General features: G+C 43.4%; 2 protein-coding genes across 4 annotated transcripts; one reads left to right on the top strand and one right to left on the bottom strand.

Annotated features, from left to right (window-relative positions):
- The first annotated feature begins 2,834 nt into the window (after positions 1 to 2,834).
- Apobec2 (apolipoprotein B mRNA editing enzyme catalytic subunit 2) lies at positions 2,835 to 10,744 on the top strand. The gene is made up of 2 exons (XM_027943743.2): positions 2,835 to 2,965; positions 10,201 to 10,744. The coding sequence occupies exons 1-2, from the start codon at positions 2,835 to 2,837 to the stop codon at positions 10,742 to 10,744; spliced, it is 675 nt and encodes a 224-aa protein (XP_027799544.1).
- Positions 10,745 to 15,425: 4,681 nt separating this feature from the next.
- On the bottom strand, positions 15,426 to 21,398 carry Oard1 (O-acyl-ADP-ribose deacylase 1). 3 transcript variants are annotated; one of them, XM_071613430.1, is made up of 6 exons: positions 21,198 to 21,398; positions 20,358 to 20,433; positions 19,869 to 20,013; positions 18,820 to 18,878; positions 17,663 to 17,775; positions 15,426 to 16,071 (listed from the first exon to the last, which is right to left on the bottom strand). In XM_071613430.1, exons 2-6 carry the CDS (start codon positions 20,394 to 20,396, stop codon positions 15,969 to 15,971), a joined length of 459 nt encoding a protein of 152 aa, XP_071469531.1. In that variant the 5' UTR covers positions 20,397 to 20,433; positions 21,198 to 21,398; the 3' UTR covers positions 15,426 to 15,968. The 3 variants fall into 3 exon arrangements, with proteins under 3 accessions (XP_071469531.1, XP_027799339.1, XP_027799340.1); XM_027943538.2 differs by lacking the exon at positions 21,198 to 21,398 and adding an exon at positions 21,012 to 21,179; XM_027943539.2 differs by lacking the exon at positions 21,198 to 21,398 and adding an exon at positions 21,012 to 21,179 and having other exon boundaries at positions 20,358 to 20,430.
- Between the last annotated feature and the right edge of the window lie 198 nt (positions 21,399 to 21,596).

The following is a 21,596-nucleotide window of genomic DNA, read 5'->3' as shown; positions in this document are numbered from 1 at the left end:
ACTTACCCGTGCTCTGTGGTCTTTGCCATCCCCCCAACCTTGTCCTTCACTTTGATTCCTTTGACCATCCTGGAGGAGATAGCAGCAGTTAGCCCGTGTCATGGGAGGAAAACTGAGGCCCAGAGATGCAATTTAGCCAAGATCACACGAATCAGAGGCTGAGATAGGATTGTGAACACAAACTGTTTTTCCTCCTAATCCAGGGTATACATGAAAGCCAAAATATAAGAACCTGGGCTGGGTTATAGCTCAGTTGGTGGAGTGCTTGCCTTGCGTGCACAAGGCCCTGGGTTTGATCCCCCCCCCCCCACACACACACACACAAAAAAAAGTAAGAATCTGCCCTCAGGAACAACCCCATCCCTACCAGGAAGAGTGAACTGACAGGAGTCTTCCTGTCAGAGAGTTTTCCTTGTCCTTAGTTGATCCAAGCACATCAACTAAGGGATAAGGACTCCTGCTTCTAATGTGTCAGAGATGTTCATTAGCCCTGGAAATCAGGCTGAACTTAGGCTCAGAAGGCCTGGACTCAAATCCTTGGTGATCTTGTACAAATCATTTTGCCTCAGATCCCTAATGTGCAAAATGAGGGCATCATCCACACCCATGAGAGCCTGGGGTGAGGTTAATGCCCCAAGTGTCATAAAGACTGTTAGTCCCTGCTCATGTATCTTTGTTTTCTTGGTATTTACTACACACAGAAGCCCTTGTTAAGTGTCGATTAAATAAAAGGATGAAGTAAACTCTTCTTAATTAAATGTTGTGAGTTTGTGTGATCATAAATATTCTTTGCTATTTATCAGTTGCTACTATCTTTTCATGATGGACATGGGCACTATTCCCTTTATCCTGTGCTTGATTCCTTTGGGAAAATGCCTACAAAATCATCTCTGGACAAGAATTAGTAACAGGCAGGGTGACATATAATTCACTGTCCACACTGAGACACTTTGGGGAGTCAAAGGGTTATGCATAAGTGACCAGGCACTCTACAAACCCTGCACCATGCTGCTCGGAACTCTCTGGAGGCAGGAGTCCTCTGTAACCAACAGTCCCGGCTGCTCCTAGGCAGACCCTTGGAAAGGTACCCTATGTTCTTAGCACTATCCAACCCCAAGTGAAGCTATGTTCAGGCCAGTTTCCTAGTGTTTTTCCATTCCTCATTTCAACCTGCAGATGACCCTGATCCCTCCCTTTCATTTTCCCGAGAATGTTCTAGTGTTGATTTACACTGCCCCAAACATGAAGACTTATGACCCGGGGAAGCACGTGTCAGGTGAGCTGCAAACTGGCCATCTTCTGCTGCCTTTTAGCTCAAGGGCTTTTGCTTTTCCTCTCTGCAGTTTCAGCAGGCTTCTAACTGGTCTCTACTATTGCTCCTTCCCACCACTGCCCCGATCTCAATCAAGCAGCCGGGGGATCCTGCAAAAACTAAGTTGGAGCATGTGTTTAATGTCTTCAGGGATAATGGCTTCCCATCTCACCCAAAGAAAAAGCCAAGGTCCTTAGAAGAGTCCACAGGGCCCCAGTCTCCTTAGCTCTTGCTCCCCTCTTTCGCCTTCTCTCCTAGGACTCTGCAGCCTTTGCTACCTTTGTTCCTCAAACACAGTAGGAACATTCCACCTCAGGGCATTTGCACCACTGCTTCTCTCCTTGGAACTTGAGCTTTCCCTTTAGAGATCCTTATGATTAGTTCCCTTGCCTCTTTCAGATCTTATCTCAATTCTTGTTCCCTGGCTAGCCTATGAAAAAAAAACTCAGTCTCACACCTTGCCCCTTTATCTTCCCTTCCCTGCCTTTTCTCCTTAGCCTTTAGCAACACCAAACATCATAAAGATAAATATTTTACTTATATTATTTATTATCCAACCCCTGCAAGCTCCATGAGGGCAGGGACTTTCATTTGCTTTGTTCTTTGCCATCATTTCAATACTAAAACAACACCTGGCATAGAGCAGATGCTCAGTTAAATATTTGTTAAATGAATCAAGGACTGATTGAGAGGGAACATCGCATGCAGGCTGAATGTTTGTCTTCCGGACAGTCTGTGAATCTCCCCGTGTGCAGCATGGGTATAGCACACATGGTCTCCCACAGCAGTAGAGACGTTAAGTCTAATCTCCTGTGTAGACCACTAAACTCACCGCCAGGCCCATTTAAAATCTTGGTCAATGTGCAGCTCCTGTCACTCCTGTTCCATTGGCCATGGCATCATGGGTTCACAAAAGCCAAAGTAGCATCTACTCCCTTTGAGTCACAATTTACACACTCTTCCCAAATCATGTTTTTATCCTACCTCTCCTTGGGACTCTTCCTCCCTGAATCCAGGTTCCCCCAGTGAAAATGGCTGGGCTCTCTGCAACCACCCCCTTTACAGCCTGCTTGAAACTCTGAGCTTCTCCTCGTAATCTTCAGATATCTGCCCCGTGGCCCTTTCACAATCTCCCCCATGAGCTGGGAAGGTTGGAAACAAAGGGCAGAGGGAGAGGAAGACAGGGAAAAGCAGGCCTCCCATGCCCACCTGCCAGCTTTCTGTCTTTTCAGACTGATAGATAGGGGATAGTAATGGCCAGAGTTTCCATTCCCCCACCCTGGCACCCTCTGTCACTCAATTAAAAAAAGATAGAGGGAGAGGGCCTGGGGGAGGGGCAGGAGGCCCTGGTTATAAAGCCTGTCACTGAGGGACACAAGCACAAAGCCTGGCCAGCCAGGTCCTCTTTCCGTCATCCCCAGCCATACTTAGCTGCTGACAGCTGCTTGGGACTCTGCCGCCAGGCCCTGGCCCAGACCCGCAGCCTCTCCTCTCTCAGTAACTCCTGAACCACAGCCCCTCTATGGCCCAGAAAGAAGAGGCTGCTGCGGCTGCTGCACCGGCCTCCCAAAATGGGGAGGACCTGGACGACCTGGAGAACCCCGAGAAGCTGAAGGAGCTCATTGAGCTGCCGCCCTTTGAGATCGTCACAGGGTGAGACTTGGACATGGGCCTGGGTCCTCCTCCCTAGGAGATTTTAGGCGTGGGGCAGGCTATGGACAGTGAGTATGCAAGAGCAGAGGTCAGGGTTAGCCACAGCTCTGGGAGAAGGCACCTGTGTACCTGGCAGGGATCTTCAGGGTGTCTTGGCCTCTTGGGCACCAGTTTGGGCTCTCTCAGGAGAAGGCAGAGGAACTCTTTGGAGGCAAGCACCCAAATATGAAACCGCCACTATGGCCTCCTGATATTGGGAGTCACCTGCCTTTCTGGAGAGAGGCTTATTCCCAAGAAGTTTGGTAAGACTTGCACATTTTAAGATGGCCCCAAAGTCATGTTCCCCCACCACCACCACCACCACCACCACCACCACACACCTCATCTCTCTGCTCTGCTTCTGAGTAGGTCTCTCCTCTATGTTTATGTCTCTGGCACTTTCTTAGAGTTTCTCTCTGGAGTAGAAGATTTTAAGGCAGATCTATCCTTTTCCAAGGTTGAGTGAGAAACAGTTTTCACCTTATTAAGTCTCTTCTGAGTCTCCCCAGAGACTGTCTGCTCCCCTCCTAGGGAAGAAATCACAGCACAGATAACACAGGCCAGGGACTTCTGGACAGAGGAGCTGTTCCAATGAGCTCAGCTCAAGTGAGGCTGAGTAAAGTGTCTAGAGACTCCAGAGGGGAGCCATGTATAGGGTCCCTCTATCTTGTCGATTGTGCCACTTCTAAGAATAAAATCAAGTGTCTTCCTCCTTTCCCCTCTCTTTCTATAGAGAAAGATCCTGCTGAATCTTTAAGAATCCTTAAGAAAGGAAAATGTGGGCCCACACTTTCTCCAGGTCCAGGATTTCCTTCACAGGGGTCTCCAGCACCGTGCACAGGCAGAGTGGGCACCCCACTGAGAGAAGTTTCAGAAAGAATGGAGGCACCATGCCCTCAAGGGTGGGAGGAGCCCTGGGTGGTAATTTGAACTTGCTATTTGATGCTTGACAAGTGATTTTCCAGTCTTGGTTTTATCATTTCTAACTGGAGAAAGTTACGCTAGTTGACTTCTAGACCCCTTCTAGCTCAGATATTTTCCGATTTCTAAAGGAGCCTAAGGGAAAATGCAGCCTAGTTCCTGAAGTGTGAGTAGCCCTTGTACTTCTGTTTGCCCATGCTCAACCAGCTAATCGTACCCTCATCCTAGGATTAGGGGAGCAGCTGGGCACAGACTAATATAGACACAGGGAAAGCCTAGGGCAACCAGGCCAGGGGCGTCCTCAATTCCAGGGGCTCTTATGGAAGATCCTTTTTCTAACACCTCAGCATGCTAAGCCACGCTGTCTTTGCTCACACACACCCCACTGCATGCAGCACTGTGCTCTCCCTAGCACAGGAGCTAAATTAGACTATTGAATTGAACATGCTCTGGGTCCCGTGGAAGTGGGTCCTGAGGGTTAAGTCCTCTGATGTAACTGACATTTGTCAGGGCTTTAAAATCACTCATGCTTTCAAGTGAATGAGCTCATTCAAATGCTCAGCAGATGCTAGGAGAGGGAGATTGATTACTGCCCCTTACAGCAGGGGAAACTGAGACTCAGGGAGACTTTGTGACATGTTCAAGGCCACAGAACCAGGAAGTGGCAGATCTTCTGACCACCAGTCAAGTTTCTTGGCCACTGGTCTCTTTTTACTTGATTTCATTTTTGCCACTTGTCTCCTATCATCCTGGGTCCATCTGCAAGGTAGTGAGGGTCAGAGGCTTCCCATGACCCAAGGCTCAGAGAAACAGGCAAAGCAGGCAGCTTTCTGCATACTCTGAGCGCACTTCAGGTGGAAGGTGGAGCCTGAGTCTTTTCTGGCCATAAGCAACAGCTGTGGAGATCTGTTTCCTTGGCCCCTCTGGGTAAACAGATGCTTAAAATAGCCCAGAGGTGGAGCTATGACTGTTGCTGGGACAGGGGGAGGAAACAGTTTTCCCTTCCACATGCCCAGAAATCCAAGGGACCAGCAAAGCCAGTCCTCTCCTAGCCTGGACTCCCATAGGGAATGGATCAAAATGCTCCCTATATTTTTGAGCTGGAAACCAGCAGAAGAGAGATGACTTTTCAGAGAATAGTCCGAAAAAGGGGGTAGCTGGTAAGGATAAGAGATGACTGCAGTGCTTCAGGTTGAATAAGGTGCTCAGGATGAAGCAGACCTAAGTACATTAATAAAGCAACATGGTGGAATGTGCTGGAAAAAAGGCCTAAAACTGCAATGAAGCTAGCTCCTATTGGCTTGAAAGGTGATCATGTGTATCTTTTCCCTATTCTATGTTCAGTGACTTCTCCATAGCAGAAGTAATTACATTACAAAAATCAGAAAAGGTTAGAAATCGGGGTTGTTGTTTTTTTTCTGTCTTTCTTCCAGAGTTGAGTGTTAAATATTTAGCAGTACACCACTCCAACTGCTAGAAGTGAGAGGAAGTGAAGAAAAAGGAAAGGTTTGGAAATGTAGGAGATGGAGCTCTAGGACAGGCATGGTGGCACACACCTGGAATCCCAGAGCTTTGGTTGTGGCAGGAAGATCACAAGTGGCAATTTAGTGAGAATGTGATTCATAAAAAAAAAAAAAAAAAAAAAAAAAAAAGCTCAGTGGTAGGAGCACCCCTGGGTTCAAGCCACAGTACCACAAAAATAAATTAATTACAACGAAGCTCTAAAAGACATGATTTGAGCCTGGAAAAGGCACTGTCCATCAATACTAGCTTTAATTTATTGAGATTCTACCATTGTTCACAATCTAAAAGGCTAGATAATCTTTCAGATAAGGAAGCTAAACCTTAGAGGGCTAGGTAATTTGCCCAGCTAGTAGAAGGGCAAGAACCCCAGGATTGTCTGATTCCAAAGCATCCCACCACAACCGAAGCCATAAAGAGGATTACTTTACATTCACAAATATTTCCTGAGTAGGAATTGCTATTTACAGCCCATTTTTCCCCAATAGTAATATTTACCCCACAGGGGGCAGGGACTTTGTCTTTTTCTGCTTTATCCTTAGCACCTGTCTCCTAATAGGTACCCAACACATATTTCCTGAATAAAGGAATGAACTAATGAATGAATATTTATTATGTATTAGTCTCTCTGCCAGATCTGTGATGGGGAATGAATTGGAGAAAGATCTTCTGGCAGAGAAAAGCTCAGGATGTCTGGGGACCTGGTGGTGCTGGGTTTAGATGAGAATTCTCTGGGTGCATGCCTAACTCTGCCTGCAGGAAGCTTAGGGGTGCTCTGAGGCACCATGGTAGGTTGTCTCCCCATCTCCCCATCCCAGCAAGGAGTGACTGGCAGCACCCTGCTAGTTGTATTGTGTATGTTTTTGCAAAAAGCAAAATCTATCATCAATGGGATTATTACACAACAGAGATAAGTGGCAGATGGAGTGGGTCTTCTTTCAACCACTTCTTGAGCTACCAGGAATTTCCTGTGGCCAAATGAGGGATAGAGAGAAGAGGCAGCGTCTAGAGAAGGATGCCTCTGGAGCATGATGGGTGAAGAAGACAGCCCACCGACTGCCACCCTGGCCTGCATGGAGGGTTGGTAGGAGGTCAAAGCTATGTGCAAATATGGTACCTCCTGGGGAGAAGGGCTTGCCTGGGGCAGATCCTCATCCAGTCCTGCGAATCTACAGCTCCCTCCTCAGCTCTGTAACCCTCTGCCTCTGCGCCACACTCCTCTCCCTGACTAGGCTTACTCCTTGGCATCCACTTTGAAAGTACTCTGAAAAAGAAGGCAACCGAAGAAAAGAGCAAGGCTACATCTTCCACACAGGTCACTGGCAGGTCTAGTGAGGGAAAGCTGAAATGAGTCAATGTTCAATCCCTTGTGAGTAGGTTTTCCACTTAGAGAGTTGTCTGGAAGCAAACGTTTCATTTCAGACCATCTTCTACTGCCCTCCAGGTTGCCCCTTTTCATAGTACAAATTTCTACTTTGGAAATGCAAACCTTTAAAATGCAAACCTGAGAAAAAGACGTACTCACAGCTCTTCTCCCTCCTTCAAGCAGACCATCTTCCCAATTCTTGCTAGATATTAGGATTCTGGGTTTCCCTCTTAGATAATTATGATGCCCATGGCCTTGTATGCAGAAAACATGAGAAAACGATGCCTAAATTAAGTGCTGCCTGAAGCTGCAGGAAGAAAACAGGAATCATATAATGGTGGTTTCTGTTCCTGAAGAAGGGACTGAATGCAGAGGGAGGGAGATCTACTACCATCATCTCTTGGTCACACCACTCCAACACACATGTGCATGCACACACACACACACACAGATAGAATGCACCCCCTGCACACACACACTCCTTTAATAGTGAAATTATCTGCTGGGGTTCTAAAAAAAAAAGGTGTAAGTAGATATAATGCCTAGGCATATCATGTTTTTAGAAAACACCGTTTGTGATTAAGAAGGTAGGTGTCACTATGTCCTTTCTTCCACCAGTGGGCATAATAGCGTTCACTTATCTTGTGATTCCACAAAATCAACTGAGGTGGCCATGCTATCCAGCTTGCTGCAGAAATGTCAGACCTCCACTACCTCTGTTCTCCTGGATTCCCTCCAGGACCTGGCTGTTTTAGTCTGCGGGAAGCCCAGAGTACCTCACTTGACCCTCATGCTCCTTCTGGAAGACCAAGAAGCCCATCGAGATGCCAAGCAAGCTCAGTCTCTGGGCAAGCCCAAAGGAAAGACTAAAAGCCAAATCTTCCCTGCCTTTCCTTTGCCCATTGAAAGCTCTTCTCCTCCAGCACCTCTTCCAGAGGGCCCCGCTGAGGGACAGAACCAGCTCTGGGGCTGCTGGCCAGAGGGGTCAGAAAACGATATTTATAGAGAGATGACCTTTCTTCTCCCTGCTTGGGTTTCAGGTTTCTGATTCTTCTCCTCTTGCCCAGGGAAGAGGTAGGGAAAATGTCAGAACTTTAGTGGGGCAGAGAGAAGCAGGCTTCTCACAACTACCCAGCCAAACTTGCAGTTGTATGCAGCCAAATTCATACTTCTGGCTGAACTACACTTAGCAAAGGTGGAACAATGCTTTGGGAGATTCCAGAAGAAACCTGAGGGACCTCATAGGTAGCTACTGCTGAAGTCCCCAAGTAATGATGAATATTTCCAAGGATTTCCACTGGAGAATCTATCATACAGGTGGCTCTGCATTGACCTGGAGAAGGGAGGGTGGCCTGGCAAAAGATCTTGAGGAATAAAACAAGGGTTTGGGCTAAAAAGATGAGTTCTGTACTTCTCAGGAGCAAAATCTACTCCAGAGAGTGATGGGACCCCTGAGCAACTTGTAGAATTCAGGAGCAGGCAGGTGGAGTAACTAGGAAGAGCTTGGGATAAGTGAATTTTCAGCAGGGACTGAAAGAGGAGAGAGGAAACATCAGGTGATCTATTCTGCTAAAATGTTAAGTAAATAATAAACACCTGCAACTAGGGACACAGGGGCTTAGAGAGCTAAGTATAGTACTTGAAGGGAATGTGGGGCTGGGTCCTCAAACACATTCATCTCCACAGTGGAAACTTAACCTGACAGCAAGAGACATGGAAACTTGTGTAGAAAAAATTTGGTGATGGAGTGGGGGCAGGGAATCCTGCAAGGAAACAACTCAGGTCAGCTCTTGGCATCTGCTGTTACCCTTAAGCAGCCAAGGCTCTGGGATACCAGGGATTCCCCTGTAGCCCAGGGAGTCTGGTGACCTTTCTGGGGAATAAGAAAGGGTGGAGACAGGGCATGTGAGTTAGTGATGCCACAGTTATCTTCTCGGGAAGGCACAAAGATTACTTGTTTGGCTATGCTGAGCATGGAGGGAACCTAGGGCCTTGTGCATGGTAGGGAAGTGCTCTGCCCTGAGCTACATCCCCAGCTCTGAGATTATACTTTTAAAAAGAAATACATTCGGCGTTTCTAGTTGGTACTCACCCCTCCTTTACTTCTGAAAATCAATCCCTCCTATTAAAACCTCCTCATTCTCCTTGACCTTCACACCTGCACAGATTTTTCCTATTTTAGAAACACACACACATAAACAGAAATACAAAAACTATCAACTCTGACGCCCTCTGTAGCTCTTCTCCTATTTTGTCTCCTTCTTACTATTAAAAACCTGGCCTTTTCCTAATTTTCTAATCATCCTTCTCTCCTCTTTGAAGCCACTGGACACCTGAACTCCTTGTCACTAAGTTTGGTGTCCTAAGACGATTAGTCACTTTTTCACCCCAGCTACACTCCATTGGCCATAGTAACCTGCTGTGGATGTCACTTTTAAATGCTTTTCTACAAAAAAACTGGTAACAGTTCTCTGCTGCCTCCTGATTGAATCAACGTGAAAGTTTTAATACCATAGGTTCTCTAGTCTACCTCTCCACTTTTAGCAGTTTTCTAATGCTCTCAGCTCTTTTATTTTTGCCTTCTTGGGCCAGCTAGAATCCAGCTGCTGGACTATAAGCATCTGGATGGCAGTGGCTACATCTTTCATGACTCTGAAATGACTCAATATTACACACAAGCTTGCTTATCCCAAGGTATCCTTGGGCAGTTTTGTCTCACAGGTAGCAATTCTCACACAGACCATGTGACAATCCTTTCACCTGAAGGAAAAGACAGACTTGAGAAACTGTCTACAAGCATACTACAAGACCTAGGCCATTCCGCGCTCAAAATGCAATTTACATGAGCTACAAGGAGAAATGAAAGCATGAAATGCTTTGCAAAATCTTTGTCTTGCTCTGTCATGAGAAATTTAACACACTTGCTACTTGGTAAAATTGCTATTTGAGCATTGCTTGTCAATCCTAGACACACATTAGAATTCTCTAGAGAGTTTTTAAAAAAATACTGATGCCTGGGACTTTTCTCTAGACATTCTGATTTAATTGATTTGGTGTGGGACCCAGGCTTAGTCCTCCTTGTGACTTGAAGATATAGCCAGATTAAGGGTTCACTGATTTAGGATGTGCTGTTTAGATGGTGGAAAGTGTTGAGGATCCTTCCTAGTGAGGTGACCAGAACACAAACCCAATCCAAATTCTCTCCCTCCCTCCAGGTAAACACTTCTGGGTTCTTTCATGCCTTTTTATGACTGTCATTAGCATAGGCAAGACCTATTTTTAGTAAGAGTGGATGTCTTGGAGATCTACCTACTCTAGGCTGGGTCTAGACACAAGAACTCATCATTCTCTCTCTCCTTCCCTGTCCCTTTGTCTCCTTTACCTACAGGGAGCGGCTGCCTGTCAACTTCTTTAAGTTTCAGTTCCGGAATGTGGAGTACAGTTCTGGGCGGAACAAGACCTTCCTCTGCTATGTGGTTGAAGCGCAGGGCAAGGGAGGCCAAGTCCAGGCATCTCGGGGATACCTAGAGGATGAGCATGCAGCTGCCCACGCAGAGGAAGCCTTTTTCAACACCATCCTGCCCACCTTTGACCCGGCCTTGCGGTACAATGTCACCTGGTATGTGTCTTCTAGTCCCTGTGCAGCTTGCGCTGACCGCATTATCAAAACCCTTGGGAAGACCAAGAACCTGCGCCTGCTCATTCTGGTGGGGCGACTCTTCATGTGGGAAGAACCAGAGATCCAGACTGCTCTGAAGAAACTGAAGGAGGCTGGCTGCAAACTGCGTATCATGAAGCCCCAGGATTTTGAGTACATCTGGCAGAATTTTGTGGAGCAAGAAGAGGGTCAATCCAAGGCCTTCGAGCCCTGGGAGGACATTCAGGAGAACTTCCTATACTATGAGGAGAAGTTGGCAGACATCCTGAAGTAGGCAGCTGGGCTCGGCCTCATGTGAGTTCTCCTGGTTCCAGGGCACCATTTTTCCACCAACCGTTCACTTGAATAAGACGCGAAGTCAGGTAGAATGAGTGGCACAATGTTTAATCTGCATTGGAAGGATTGCACTTCTCTCCTTTTGGTTGGTTTTAAAACATTTTAGAACATTTTGTTTCATTTTCTCTTACCTCTGAATCTTTGTGCCAAAATCCTTTCCCTTTTCTATCCTTTTATTTCAAACTAACTTCCTATAACTTGGAAAACCAAGGTTGAAAGGGATCCTAAAGCTTTGACAAAACTTCAGTAAGATTTAGATGGCACAAGGGCCACTTACCGGACAACAGTAGAGAAGATAAGTCCCCCAAGCATGTCCCCTTGAGCATGTGTCCAGACTTACTCTGCTCCCAAGCTGTCTGCAATCTACACATCTGCTTTTCTCTAATGCAGGTTTTTCGTTCTTTAGGGGCAATTCTTTCATTTTTGGTAATTCTGAAATTCCCAAGTGGATTTGTAGTCAACTTTTGGTTTTGGCCAGACCTGCTTTTATGTTTTCAAGCAAATGGTTATGCTTTGAGGGAGATCAATAATTGCTGCATGAATGCCTAATGCAAGAACATTTTCCTTATTGAGAAGACCTCAGCACTGGAAAATGCTGAATGCAAGAATCAGGATAACACAGCCACAAACTTGTTTATACAGGAATGTTTAAAGGGTTAAAAAGATGTTTATAAATTAGGTGGCAGCTCAGAAGTAGCCTCCTACAGATATCAAGAGGTGATAGGAGAACTGGAAGTAAAGATTAGCTATTTAAGCAAATAATTAGGACACAATTAAGGCCAATTTGGCCTCTTGCTGAGGGTAAATTAGACTCTTACAGAAAAAGGCCAATTATCCTCAGGAAAGAGGGTAAAGGATCCTTTACTATCTTTTTTTAAATTTTGCTGATCTAGTTTGCTCCCACAGAAATGCTATGACTGAACTGAGCCCCGTTACAAGGCCACAGTTACTGATCAAAACCTCTGATGATAGAGATGGGTATTTAACCCCCCTCATACTCAACTTTAATTCTCAAACAACTCCCATATTAATAAAACATGAAAGCAACATGTTTCTATTAATTCTTCTTTTTTTTTTTTTTGGTGATTCTCACTCCTAATACCCCTAAGAGAAGATGCTGCTTTATAGACACATTTAGGAAATATCAATGTTCTGGAGCTTGCTGTTGGCAGGTGTTTTCTATTAGGCACACACATAGGGCACTTGCTCATTCTCAGGCTGAGTATTTGCAATTCCTGAAGACATGATTTTCAGTCATTTCTTAAAAAAGAAGGACTCAGTCTTTGAATTCAGTTGGGGAAAAGCATGAGGTAATCTGCTCACAGAAAATATGACACTTACTCTGGGTTGTGGTGAGCATCAAGAGACAGACTGCTGAGAGTGACCTTTTAAAACTTTCAAAATTCCTGAAACATTTTTTTAGTATAATTGGTATCACTATAATCATAAACCCAACATAGACTCTAAAGAGAAATGAAGAATAGTTTAATTTTAACCCTATTATCCTTTCTTAAATATTTTTCATGGGCCACTTCTAGCTACCTAACTAACAATCCTCAGGGATTTTGTTTTGATTTTTCAGGGATTTTTTTTCCATTAAAATTAAGCATTTTCAGGGGTAGTATGATTTTGGATAATTGAGGGTTGTAGCTCATACTGATTTAAGTCAAAAAATAAACCAGTTTGAAGAAAAAGTCCATTTCTAAGTCAGATTATTTAAAAATAGAGTATTACTGGGACATCGCCCACATTATAAGCCTCCTTCTTCAGCATACATATAAAACTATGCCCTCTAAGTCTACTACATGCTCCCCTGTCCTCTATTTAAATGCTCACAATCCTGAAGGAAATGCACCAAGTTTTTAAAAAGGCATGAAATAGAGTTGTAGTCTAAAAGCCCGAAAGAACAACCCAGCTTAATTAAAATCATCCCAAGAAATGAACATCTGTTAAATAAGATTTGCCTCTTAAAATCATCCCAAGAAATGAGCATTAGTTAAATAAAATTTGCCTCTTATCTCTTACTTCACCTTTTGGGAAAAAAAGTTTAACCATATATTTAACCAAGAGAAGAGTTAAAGATTTCTCTGGGCCTTTCCCTGCATAAATCACACCAAAACATGAATGAAAGAAACAAACCCAATCCTGGCTCAGCCAGGAACCACAGAAAACTATGGAGAAGAAATTCTGGATTCAGGGATTTGTTGGTACCTACAAGGCTCTCAGTAACAATCTGTTTTTTTCATGAAGGTCTGCATGCTGCCGTCAAGAGACAGTAGTGACATATATGCCATCTTGGACCTGCCTGTCTTCCTAATATGACCATCTGGAGCTGGACAACATCTGACATCAACTAATCGCACTGGACAAGGCCCTCAGAGGACTCAATACACTTCTCACTGCTATAATCCATTTAGGTTGTGCCTGTCTCTCTTATGCTGCTTTGGGGAAACAGGAAAGTGAACAACAAGGAGAGAAAAGCAACTACATATGGGCACCAGGCATCTGTGGGGCTGCAAGTCTTAATGACTCCCCATTGGAGCTGCTTAAGGCATAGGGCTTCAGACCCACAGTATAGATATTTGAAATACAACCAGAAATGCATTTTATGTTAAATTGGGCTGTTTTATTTTAAGAAAGAAAAACAGCAACATTAATAAAAGAAATAGTGTGGTTTTTCTGTGGCCTGATATTTTAAGGAACTTGTGCATCAGGAAGTTACCATGGACAGTAAGTCAATCAGGTGTAAGGACGTCTTAGACCATGACATGAAAGGGAAGATTAAACCAGAACCTCCCAGACAACAGGAACTACCTTTCCCATGCACACTGCCCACCACGGTCTTGCCTCTCTTAAACTAATTTCTTCCAAGGTGACTTGTAAATGAGGGCTTTCCCCCTTCTCTGACAAAAGCATAGCAGAACGTGGAACAAAAAGCAGAGGAATGTTGTAAGATACCAACATCCCAATTGCCAGTGAATAAGCAGTTAGCTTCTTGATTAAGAGGAGGATGAAAGGCACTTCAACGTGTAGACACACACATCATGTAAGAGTATTCAATACATGATTCTTGATAGTGTTGGAAGAAGAATGTCAAAAGTCTTACTTCTTAAAAGGTTTGAGTCCTACATGGAAACAAAATTTCACATGTGAACTTCTGGGTGTTTGCCAAACTCCAACTGGGTTTCCAAGAATAATGTGTTCATTTTGATTATCAGGCCATGCCTCCTTTCCCCAGGCTTCAAGTGTAATAAGTCATCGGAATTTGACCCCAAGACTATCTGCAACTGACAAAACACTTTATCACATCCCTGCTGAGTCCCAGAATTCCACTTACAGCCAATCCTGGATGAGACTAGGTTTTGTTAAAAGAATCATGTCTCATAGTCCAAGAAAAAAATTAGCTGTAATCTTTTTAAAAGTAAAGGAAGCCTAGAAAACCAATGTTTTGACCGAGTGTTAAGATTTATTTGCCTAGGAGTGGAGGTGTAGTCAGTGGTAGCCTAACATGCACAAGTCCCTGGGGTCAATCCCCAGCATCATAGTGGAGCTGGGGAGACATGAAGATTTATTTTGCCTAGAGTTAAACAAAATACTTTAATTCTTCAAGTTTCTACTTATCACCCCACTTTCATTTTCAATTTTGTGCATTTAGATATCCTCTCCCCACTTTTCTCCCTTCAATTTTATTTTCTGTAGATAGAAAATAAGAAAAGCCTTGGTCTCTTTGCTGATGAACTTGCCCCTGCTCACCAACAACATGCAGAACTGTCTGCTCCAAAAAGAGATATGAAAGGGAAATACTTTTTAGCAACTGTTGCCTATCAGGCTGAAATGTGATAAGAACATAAGTCTAAAGTACGAAGATTATATTTAACCAGTACTTTTCTGGTGTTTCAGTAAGCCCCTTCTAAATTCCAGTTGTTCTTTGACACTTAGCAAAGCAGCAAGTCCTAACAAACCCAGCATTCATCTTTGGGAGAAAAATCAGTAACATGTCTGGCTGTTTTAACTCTGAGAACCACAGCTAAGAAGGGGAAAAAATATGCCTCCTAGCTTTCCCAATAGCTCCAATACCAAGCCACTGTTTAAATCCATGAACTTTATTCTTCCATTATGAAAGTTCAGACTTGACATCTGAACTTCAGGAAAAAAAAAAAAAAAAAAGAATATTTACAGTGGTATTCTTGGGATCCCAGTTAGCTGCACATTTGAATTTTCTAGGGAAGTTAAAAACAAACTTGTCACCCCACCTTGCCAACAAATTAAAACTTTGTGAGAAAGTGCCTTTATAATTTTCAGAAGATTTCATAAGGACTTGGTTTAGATCACTGAGTTACTGCGTCTCTATTCTGTGTGAAGCACTCTACCAGGCACTCAACACATGCTGCTTCCTGTGTGTCATGATTAAATTCAGATATATTCCATCACAGAATCTATGCAGAGGATGAGTTCACCATGAGATTCAAAACCTGCCTTCCAACTGCACTGATCCATAGTTTTTGTCCACTCATGTTTCTTACCTTGATACTCTTCCCAGTGGTCCCTCCAACTTTGAAATTGTTATCAGCTTATTCTCTGCTACTCAAGTCCAGAACAGATATGAGCACAGAACCTCATTGAACCCCAAGGAAAAGAGATTTATTTTTCCGTTTTGGTCACAAATTCCTTGTTAACAATGTAGAATTCAATTTTGTATTAACAAACAAAACATGATTCTCTCCTAGGATGAATTTCACCAAGAATAATGCCAAGTTAAGTGCACAAATGACAAAAGATGTACAAGTAATTTAAATGTTCAATCTTCCTGAAATTTCTCTTAAACGGCAAAGAAACAATCAATGTTGCCACCTAGTGGCCAGCCAACAAATCAGGTAGCATACTGGAACAAACAGAGGTCACAGGCCCAACTTTCTGGGTTCTGGGCCCAGTATCAGGCTGCAGACTTCTGACCTCCAGCAAAAAGCAGAGAAACATATCCCAAGCTATCCCTCCTCCAGAGTCCCAATCCAAATACTGGAATACAACAACCCAAGATTGGCCTATGACACAGAATATAAAGTGAAAATTTTCCGCTGCCCAATTTAAGGTCAGTTTGCTCAGTCCTATGGCCAAGTAGGAACGACACAGGAGAACATGAACACGTAGAAAGTGTTTGTCTCTCAGAGCGTATACACAGTAATTTTGATGTCTGTTGCCTCAAATACCTCCTCAATCATTGCAGATACATTTTCCCATTGCAGACGATCAAGACCACATCCAATCCTAAAAAACAAAGATAAAACATTTCCATTGGCTGTGATGAAGGCATCTAGGAGACTGCTCTTTCCCTTTTCCTTTGGGCTATATCCCCCCAAAGCAGTTATTTGGCCTTACACCTATAGGCAGCCATGGTCAGAGTTTGGAAATAATTCTTGCTGTGAAGTCACCCGAGACCATTCCTACACAGCTCAAACATCCAATAGCTGTCACTTCTCTTTGCCCATTAAGATACCACTTCCCAATTATTTCATGCTAGATTAAAAATGTGTAACTCTGCCATGATACAGGAGATTCACTATCCCATTACCTCTCTACTGATAAAAACTGGCTACGGATGGATATGAAAAGGTTGGCATTTTTCTTTTTTTCAAATACTGGGGATTGCACCTAGGAACACTTAACCACCGAAACACATCCCCAGCACTTTTCATTTTTTATTTTGAGACAGGGTTTCACTAAGTTGCAAGTCTCAAACTTGCAATCCTCCTGCCTCAGCCTCCTGAGTTGCTGAGATTATAGGCATGCGCCACCACACCCAGCTAGTATTTTCCAAATACATTCAAAATAATGTAATGTTAAGGAAAATGAAAAGGAGAAAGGGGACAAGGGACAGGACCTCTGCAAAAAAAAGGAGGTCAAGATGGAATATTGGAAAATGCCGAAATGCTTGAAATCCAGGACTAAGGTCTTTGCAATACCCTGGTGAGAAACTTACATCACCTAGCACCTTTCATCCAAGATGTTACTTTATTGATCTTCAACATCCCTCAGGACAAGACGGGGTTAAAATTGCTAATTTCACATCATCATGTGATAATTAAGTCCCTGAAGAATTATGATAAAAAATAGTTTCAGATTCATAAGCCATGAGTATATTAAAGACCAGTATAAGATAAGGGACACTGTAGCACATGCAAAGTAACTTAAGACTTGCAATAAACCTGCATGCATGGTCAGCACTGATGCAAAACTACTACGGTAGTGGGGAAAAAAGAGGTAAGGACTACTTCCTGAAAAGGAAATAAAGGACATGTTGAATACCCACTGTCCTTCCTATAAGTCCCCAATATCTAAGAAGTTACATCAGGGACAAATCCTCTGGCTACCACTCATGCTGACCACAAATAAGCATGCAGTGTAAAAGGCAACGATAATCTACAATTTTCTTGACACAGGATTAATTGGTTTGGGAGACCACAAGTGGCCCAAGAAAGAAATCACAATTGCCATGGTCAGAGTTTGGAAATAATTCTTGCTGTGAAATTGATTCTTTAGTTTACTTGGCGAACAGGCTTCAAGAAAAGTATGCCAAGAATTCAATAAATGTGACTGAATGGAAATGGTTTCTCCCATATAAGTAGGCTGAGGCAGGCGTGTGTTTTGATGTGGGTTTATACTGATTCATTCAACTCAAGCTAGAAAATGGCTATCCCTTGGCCTAAATCAGACAACTGGCTCACTGGTGATCATACAAAGTTTGGAAATTTGTCTCTTTAAATCTGTATTTTCAGTTAAACTTTGAAGTTGTTCATCTTTGACTAAAACAGTCAACCCCACCAATTAAATCTTCATTTAGGGCCCTGGATTTCCTTGCCTGGGCATGGAGAGATCCGTGACTCCATTCTTCAAACAATGGGACTTCATGGCCTCTAAGCTCTTCTGTAAATTTTCATAAGTTGGCTTGTGTGAAGCCCTTTTCTTTGTAATCTGAACACAAAGATTCACATTCTCATTAGCTCAAAATGAAAAAGCCATTTGATTCCTTTACATCCTAATAAAAGAATAAATGCATTTTATAGAATAATTAATCTAGAAAAGGAATAGCAAATGTCATACTACTCCTTCCACACTTTATAGGAGGTCCCCAGAAAAACTCACTAAAACTGGATTGAGAAACTCAGACTCCACCTTTGAAATCTTTCTTTTCCCAAGGAAACTCAAGAGATTGGTAAACTGTGTCTATTGTCAATTGTTTCTAAGCAAAGCAAATGAAAATCTTTGTGCCACTTCCAAAAGATAAGCTGCATACCTGTAACAAGGAAGAAGCCATACCACCTGAAAATTCCCTATTAAAAGTCTCTATTTAAATAGTAACTGTACTTGCTTGCTTTTATGTTTCTCTACCAAAGAATAGAGAGGAAATGGTAGTTTTCCAAAGTAAAAACACTGAAAATCACATCAGCTATAAGATCAGAATTCATCAACTAGGATATTTGCTCATTCAGATGCTGTCCAGATCAGGCATGTGGTGGGTTGGCTCTAAGCCACCCACCATCATCACTAAGGAAGCCACGTTCCCTCTGGGGGCAAAGGCATTTGGACAAGTGGAGAGTTCCTTATTCTACCAGCAGGCAAAAGAGGAGCTGGGTAATACTTGGCACTGCATCTGATATAGAAAAATAAGGAAAAAAAAAACCCTTTGGGGTTTCTGTTTTTTGAGACATTGTTGCTTCTATCACTATGACTAGGAAATAAAGTATAGGAGGCATCACAAACTTTTGCTAGTCTTAGAACATAGGACTTTGGGGCATAGCACAGTACTCTTTGACCATGGAGCTGGGATGCAGCCTTATGCTCCTTTCTAACTGAGTGCTCCAAGTAGCCAGCACCATTGGATTTGAGTTGTCACAAAATCAAAAGCATTCTGATATTCTTTGTTGTGTAGAATGAAGCATCATAATCAACACAAATGCAAGGCAGCCCATCTGTTCACCAATCCTTAGAATGTATTAAGATTTGGCCCCATCTTACCAAATAATATATATATCGCCCATCTCTCTTGAGGACAGCCACTTCTCCAGATTTCTTTTCTAAGAAAAAAACAGTTCTTTAATAGGAAGGAAAGCCAAAACACCAATTTCCACTCTTAAGATTGTTTTAATCTTTATAAATCTTAAGTTTATCTAAAAACTAGAAATAATTTGACTGTGAAGAAACCACTGTCTCCCATGAACTGTTTGCTTTTATTAGCCTTCCCAAATACTGTTACTGATAGCTTACTTATAATCATGTTTCTTCAAAACCCATTTTTTTGTCTTGCCCATAATTTCAAATATATCCTTACCTGACCATATAAAAAACTTTGAAGTCTATTGCCTTATAATTGTTTTAGAATGTACTATTTCTTAAATTACTGAAAATGTTCATTTGCTAATGACTTTTTTATTTTTTGGCTAATGACTTTTATACCTGTGTTCAGCATTATAAGAAACAAATCAAAAAGTTAGTAAGTATTCAATTCAGAGAAGGTGTTCTCTTTATAAATAGCTACAATACAAAGCTGTAAGAAACTGTTTTTGTTTGAAGTCGGAATCAGAATGACTGGTAGACACTCAGTAAGCCTGGAATTTGGTGTGAGAAATTGTTTCAGAAGCTCCACATGTGATTCTAATGTATACCTCTGATTTAAAGTCATTAGTAAAAAGCGATGGAAGGAGTCTGTGAAGGAGGTGGTTTCTGAACTCCTTCTTGAAGATTAGGTAGAATATTAGCAAACAGAAGATCTTGAATGCCAAGCTAACACCCATGGACTTTGCTCAGTACTTTTGAGTTATTAAAGGTTTCTGAAAAGTGGAGTAATATTATCATCAAAGTTTTATGATAGAGATTAGAAACTATTACAAGAATTCTGATTTGATGTGATAAGGGTCCAAACCAGAAGCCATTTTTGTAAAGAAAAACTTGAGCTGAAGAATTAAAAGCAATTATTAGAAATCCTGTTTGCATGCATGTCTTAATAAAGTATAAGAGAAAATGCTTTTTAACTAGGGAAAAACAGGTATATTGTTTGCAAAACTCACGTTGATTTAACAGTTCTTGCACCCCTCCAAATTTCTTCTTGAAGAGGACAGCTATCCCCGCACCCATGCGACAATCCTCACTGATACAGTGGGCTAGAGAGTCTGTTTTGGGACATGCAAAAAGGTCTCCTTTCACATATGTAATCTAAAATGTGCAAAGAGAAAGAATGCTTTATTAGATACAGAAAAATACTATTTTTTCATATCCTTTAGTTTGTGTCCCCCACTACCTCTTCCCACCCCTCCTGCAATATGAACAAAAACCAAAACCACAGAATTTAACAAGTTTACCACAAAAAATTAAGGCATGTGTAAAAGAAAAGTGATGGCTGGTCCCTGACTAGGACTGTATTAGCCTTTCTTGAGTAAATCAACTAGAGAGAAACAAAACAGACGATCCAATTATTGGTTTAATTAAAAGGTGTTTATGCTTTTGACCTCAATTATTCTGAATTTCAGTTCACCGATAAGCTAATAGTTGTTACGCACTCTGCTTCCTTCTGGATCTTCATTAAGACTGCTGGCCATGACAGTCGCTATTTCCAGAATTTAAGTGTTTCTTCTGCTATGAGAGGGAAAAGCAAGTAAAAATGCTTAAGCAGCCTAAAGATATTATATTCAAACGGCCTTGACCACCCACTTATTAGTTTTTTTCCCCAATGTTTATTGCTGAATATGACTTCGTTCAGCAGCACAACACTGTTCTGGGACAAGGAAAAGGAAAGACGCCTGGGTTCGCAGGCTGCAGTGACCCGTTAGCTCTCTTTTCGCGCTTTCCAGGAGAGGAAGCCCAGGCGGTCCCAGACACGCCTCCTCGCTTCTCCAAGCCCGCTCCCGAGCAGGACGATTTAGGACTGTCTCCTTTTCTCGGCAGGACGCAAAAGCATTTCTCCAGTGGATTTGGCTTATAAATGCAACGGAGGGACCCAGCCACAGTCCCGTTAAGCCGCAACTAGTGTTCGGGGCAGGGACGCGCTGAGCCGCAGGGAGGGGCGAGGAAAGGCGGCCTCACGTGGAAGATTCGCTCCCTAGCTTGAGGAACTGGGGGAAGAAAGAGTCTAAAGATTCCCATTCTCTCTCCCACCCTAGGAGGGGTCAGTCCTGGCATCCCGTGGGAGAGTGAGTACAGGGGTCACTCATCACCTGGAAAGGAGTCGGCCGTTAGGACGCCCCCGCCCAGCGGGGAAGGGCTCGGAATCCGACCCTGTTAGGTGGGGAGCAAAGGACGAGCCCTGAAGCGGAGCCAATCCCGCCACAACCCTTGATTGCACGCTCCCAAGATGGCCGCACCCGCCCTGTAGCGGGGCGGAAACAAGCCCCTCTAGCTACCTAGGCGAGCTAACTCTCTATGGTGATGGCCGCGGCACTTCCGGCGGTAAGGCCGTGTTCTCCCGCCGCCGCCCGGGCATGCGTAACGAAACCCGACCGCGAGTTGGACATAGCGACGCTTGCGCATTAGACCCAGGGGTGTGTCCCAGTGGCCTTTTAGAAAGGGATGGGTAGCTGGCAAAGAGACGATTTAGCGCCTGCGTGGTACTACGCTCAGGGCGGCGTTGAGTTGAAGGATTCGGTGCGACCCCAAGGCGCCTGCGTAGTTCTTTAACTCGAGAAGTAGTCAAATCAAGGAAGTGGGCGTGGTCTCGGAGGCGCCTGCGCGATGCTTCTCGGAAGAGGGGCGGGACGTGCCCGGCTGGGGTTAGAGGGCGTGGTCTCAGAGGCGCCTGCGCG

This window comes from Marmota flaviventris, chromosome 6 (genome assembly GCF_047511675.1).
Source record: "Marmota flaviventris isolate mMarFla1 chromosome 6, mMarFla1.hap1, whole genome shotgun sequence".
Classification (NCBI taxonomy): domain Eukaryota; kingdom Metazoa; phylum Chordata; class Mammalia; order Rodentia; family Sciuridae; genus Marmota; species Marmota flaviventris.
Note: the sequence above shows the minus strand (reverse complement) of the source record. Positions and strands in the feature narration are given on the sequence as shown.